At 31.7% G+C, this 5,000-nt stretch overlaps 1 protein-coding gene across 6 annotated transcripts in view; it reads left to right on the forward strand.

The window, feature by feature from the left end:
• Positions 1-5,000, forward strand: part of LOC122334453 (pleckstrin homology domain-containing family G member 3) — a 54,076-nt gene that overhangs the window by 27,042 nt on the left and 22,034 nt on the right. For 3 of the 6 annotated variants that reach the window (XM_043232382.1, XM_043232384.1, XM_043232385.1), the window contains exon 3: positions 1,751-2,157. In XM_043232382.1, the coding sequence (XP_043088317.1) occupies positions 1,751-2,157 (407 nt within the window). Of the gene's footprint in view, positions 1-1,750; positions 2,158-3,598; positions 4,275-5,000 lie in introns of those variants that run through there. The other 3 variants (XM_043232383.1, XM_043232388.1, XM_043232387.1) reach the window with 3 other exon arrangements.

A 5,000-nucleotide genomic window follows, 5' to 3' on the forward strand; every position in this document is an offset into this window, starting at 1 on the left:
TCAACAATGAAAAAAAAAAGCTATTCTTCCTCCTGTATTTTTTTACCCAGTACAAAATAAAAAATAAAAAAAAAAAAAAAAATATATATATATATATATATATATATATATATATATAAATAAAATAAATGCACCAATAGATGAAAAAACGACTTCACAAGTAATGTATTTTTTTGACCCTGTTAGCAGACACTTTTAGTTTTAAGTGTAAATTCGCCCCATTTTAAGAATTTCTCCTCAAACAAGACTTAATATCTTGATTCAAGAGGAAAACGTTTAGTTGAGATGCGACGTGGCAGAAGATAGAAAGTCTGGTTTGTGAGAAATCATCAGAAAAATGAGGAGAGCTTATGCTTAAAACAAGACAAACAGGCTAAATGTATTTTATTTAGTAATTTTTTTTTTGCCTTTTGCTATTTTGGCAGATGTTGTTCTTGTGAGCATTTTTATTTTATTTTTTATTTTTAGACCCTCATTTTGCATCCCAAGTAGCTTGACTTGTGGTTTAAAACAAGTGGTGGTTTAAAAATTCCTTTTCAATGAATGAATTAAATTTGGTTCAAAAGAGTATTTGTTCATCAGTCAGACGAGGTTGATTTTGAATGGTTTTTGCCCGTGTATCCAGTCTGTTTAATGTGTTTTTACACGTTTCTCTCTCATAATAACTCGGTCACGTAACTAGTATGACGCCAGCCTGTGACCCTAAAGTCCGTCCCTGTCAGACCGTCTCCAATACATTGTCCTTTATTTCCTCCCTCTCCGGATTTTCGCTCCCAGCCAACATCGTTCCAGAGGATTTTATGTCAGCGTAAAGAACAGGAATCAGGGCATGTCAAAAAGCATTTCAGAACATCAACTTGGAGTAAACCACAACAGCGTACAGGGTTTCTGGGAATTGAAGTAGTTCCAAGAAAAGTCAAGGGCTGAAAATGTCTGGAAGTGGCATTACTTTTATTTACATGGTGCTTTTAACAATACAGCTTTAGATAACTAACACGCTCAATGCCATTTCTTGACCGTAGTAAAGTGCGCAAAAAATATTGACTCATCAACAGCTTAGCATTATTATTATTATTATTTTTAACAAATAATACCATATATATATATATATATATATAAGTTATTTAACAAAATAAGGTTTATTAAACCATTCTTGTTTTGTTTTAATCAGTATGTTTTTTAAATCCAATTGTTACATGAATTAAATGAAATTTAAATTACATTTTTAATACTTATTACATATTGCATAGTCCTCTTTCTATTGCTTTTTAATTGGATTTGATTACAACCTTTTTTTTTTTTTCTTTTTTTTGTACATTTTTTTGGTAAAATTGTGTTTACATTGTTATTAGTCACAGAAATAGTAATAATAATAATAATAATACAATTTATTTACCTTTTAAGGAATATCGCTGTTTTTGTTTTGTCCATTTTTGCCAAAAATGACAATTATAATAATAATAATAATAAAATTTGTTTTTAATTACAAAAAAATATTGACAATGATACAGACCTTTGTCGCACTTACCAGCTCTAGTAAATTTGAAATTAATTGCAAGTTGACAGAGCAAAAATATATATTTATATAATATAATAATAAAAATTAGTACAAATTAAGGAAGGAATTAATTTAAGAAAATAATAATAATTAACGGATAAATAACAGGGGTGGATGATTCAGTTATTATAATTATTCACCCCAAGAAGTGATGCTGTACGTCTGGTGCAATTGTATTATGTGTGTCTCCAGCAGAATGTCAGCGTCTGTCTACGGGTTCGTCTGTGGGGAGTCCGGATCCTCGGGCCGCCGACCGCTGCTCTGTGTCCAGCACTGAGCCTTCAGAGGACGGCCGGCCGGTCAGTGCCGTGTCCACCGTCTCGTCCGAGGAGAGCCAGAGCGGCTCCGTGCCAGCGCCGTCCGCAGGAGCTGATATCGACCTGGAGCTGAGTCCCGCCGAGGCTCCCTCGGGTCGTCCAGAGCTGCCTGGCTTCGACTGGCCTCTCGAAGAACCCTCGGCCTCGTCACCGGACCCTCCGTCGCCGTTCGCCTCCGCCACGATGGCACCGAACCCTCAGCTGACGTACGTGGATCGGGTGGTGATGGAGATCATCGAGACGGAGCGGATGTACGTCAGGGATCTGCGCAGCATCGTGGAGGTGGGAGACTTGCCTCAGAATGCAAACACTTCAAGAAAATTATATACATTAAAATAGATAAATTTGAATAAATCATAATACAAATGAAACAAAACAAAAGCGAGTAATATTTACAATTAAATTAATATTGAGACCGATATTTAAATCTGCGATTAGAATAAAATATTTCTTAGAACATAACTAACCAATATTTGCATATTTTAATAGAACAGAAATAACCAATATTTTAATATTTTAATAGAACAGAAATAACGGATATTAAAATATTTTAATAGAACAGAACTAACCGATATTTTAATAGAACAGAACCAACCGATATTTAAATATTTTAATAGAACTGAAATAACCTATATTTAAATATTTTAATAGAATGGAACCAACCGATATTTAAATATTTTAATAGAATGGAACCAACCGATATTTAAATATTTTAATAGAACGGAACCAACCGATATTTTAATATTTTAATAGAACGGAACCAACCGATATTTAAATATTTTAATAGAATGGAACCAACCGATATTTAATATTTTTATAGAATAGAACCAACCGATATTTAAATATTTTAATAGAATGGAACCAACCGATATTTAAATATTTTAATAGAACAGAACTAACCGATATTTTAAGATTTTAATATTTTAATAGAATGGAACCAACCGATATTTAAACCTCTAAGTTGCACTGAAATGATTGGTATTTAAAGATGTTAATAAAAGCAAAACATACTATCCATTAGGTCTCTAATTAAAACAAAGCCAGGCAATATTTAAAACTGTAATTACAACAAAACCAGTCTATATTTAAATATCCTGTTAAAACAAACCTAACCGATACTTGAATCTTATTAAAACCAAAATTACCAATATTTAATTATCTTAATAAAACAAAACCAACATTTAAATCCCTATTTAGATCAAAACTGACCAATATTTACATTTCTCATAGTATTGACTCAAAATGTGAACGCTTTAAGAAAATTATTTAAATTAAAAAGCATTTTTGAGTGACGTTCAAGTTCAAACATTTGGGCATATTAATATTTTTGAAAAGCTGTCTCACCATGGCTGCTTTTATTTGTTCGAAATTACAGTAAAACAGCAAAAAATGTGAAATATTATTACAATTTAAAATAGCTGTTTTTTTATCTGAATATCTGTTAAAATGTGATTTATTCCTGCAATCAAAGCTTGATTATTATTTTTATTTAATTGTTTTATATAATCGTTACTCCAGTCTTCATTGTCCTTAAGAAATCATTCTAATATATGCTCCTCAAGAAATATTTTTGATTATCAATATGCTGCCTAATATAACTTTTTTAAAAATAGAAACGTTTTGTAAAATTGGAAAATATCAATTTAATGCATCCTTACAAAGATGAATAAAAATGTATTTATTTATTTTATTATTATTATTTTTAATCTATTGCCCAATTTATACATTACATTTATACATATCATAAAAAAAATACTAATTAGTATAAAAATATTTTATGCAAATAGTTTAATATATCTTCACTTAATATCCCAATGATTTTTAGCATAAAAAAATATATAATTTTGACCCATACAGTTTTGGATATTGCTGCAAATATACCCGTGCAACTTAAGGTTTTACTTAATATTTCAGACGAGCTTGTTGCAGTGCTTTATGGCACTGCTTTATCCATAACAGATGCATGTGAAGCTGCCATAGAGTTTGTTAGACGGCACGTTTAGGCATCAAAGTTTCACTATGTAGGAATTTCACTAGAAAGCGTTGTTCTTCGTGTGCCATAAACCCTCCTCAGAGCGGCTGACAGCTCCCACACCTCCATCATCTTTAACGGCTGCTTCCTGAAACGTTAGCAGCCTCAAACAGACAGATGGTGTTCCTCACACTTCTGCAGAACACCCAGAATGCCATGCTTTGAAACAACAATAACAACAATAAACTGCACGACTAATAAGGGAGTCTGTGGTTTTGGACTGCACTAACCGCTGTTTTTTTTTCGAGTGGTTTCCCGCTCGGGGTGGAGTGCTGCGCTAGCAGGATGTCTCGCTGCTGAACACGGGAATTCCACAGGCTCTGAGGTTTTCACAGGTCTCACTCCTCTTGCACCTTCGTATTCTTTCGTACGTGTTGCACCTTCGTGCTCCTTATGGGTGACTTTTGCATCCTGCGAACCTGCACTGCACGTAACGCAGTCTTGATAGCATGCATCTTTTTGCTTTTTGAGAATGCCTTACTCTTGCTTAAAATAACTAGCCAATATTAAAATATAATAAAATAAATGGGGGTTTTTATGTTCTTTATAACATTGTTGTTCCTTGTTGCTTTTTATTATCGGAATGCATCTTATGTATTTTTATTATTATATAAATATATATTTCTGTTCTCCCCTGTAATCTCTATTAATTATTATTATTAAGTATAAATTAAGTAATAAAAAACAAGGGAATAATAAAATATCTAAATGAAAGCAAGTCATGTTTAAGTTTCTTAATGGAAAAAGAAAACCTGCCTGTATTTAAATATCTTATTAAAACAAATTCGACCGATACTTCTTAAAACCAAAATGACGAATATTTAATTATCTTAATAAAACATAACCAACCGATATTTAAATCCGATATTTACATTTCTTAATAAAGCAAAACGGACAAAGCCAACCGATATTTTAATCTTTAATCAATTCTCTTAAAACATTTACAAAACCGATATTTAAATCTCTAATTAGAACAGAAATTGCCAGTATTTAAATATCTTAATAAAACAAACCCATCCAGTACTTAAATCTTGCTAAAAGCAAAATGACTGATATTAAATTTAAAACAAAACCAATCAATATTTAAATCCCT

This window comes from Puntigrus tetrazona, unplaced genomic scaffold (genome assembly GCF_018831695.1).
Source record: "Puntigrus tetrazona isolate hp1 unplaced genomic scaffold, ASM1883169v1 S000000528, whole genome shotgun sequence".
Taxonomy (NCBI): Eukaryota; Metazoa; Chordata; class Actinopteri; order Cypriniformes; family Cyprinidae; genus Puntigrus; species Puntigrus tetrazona.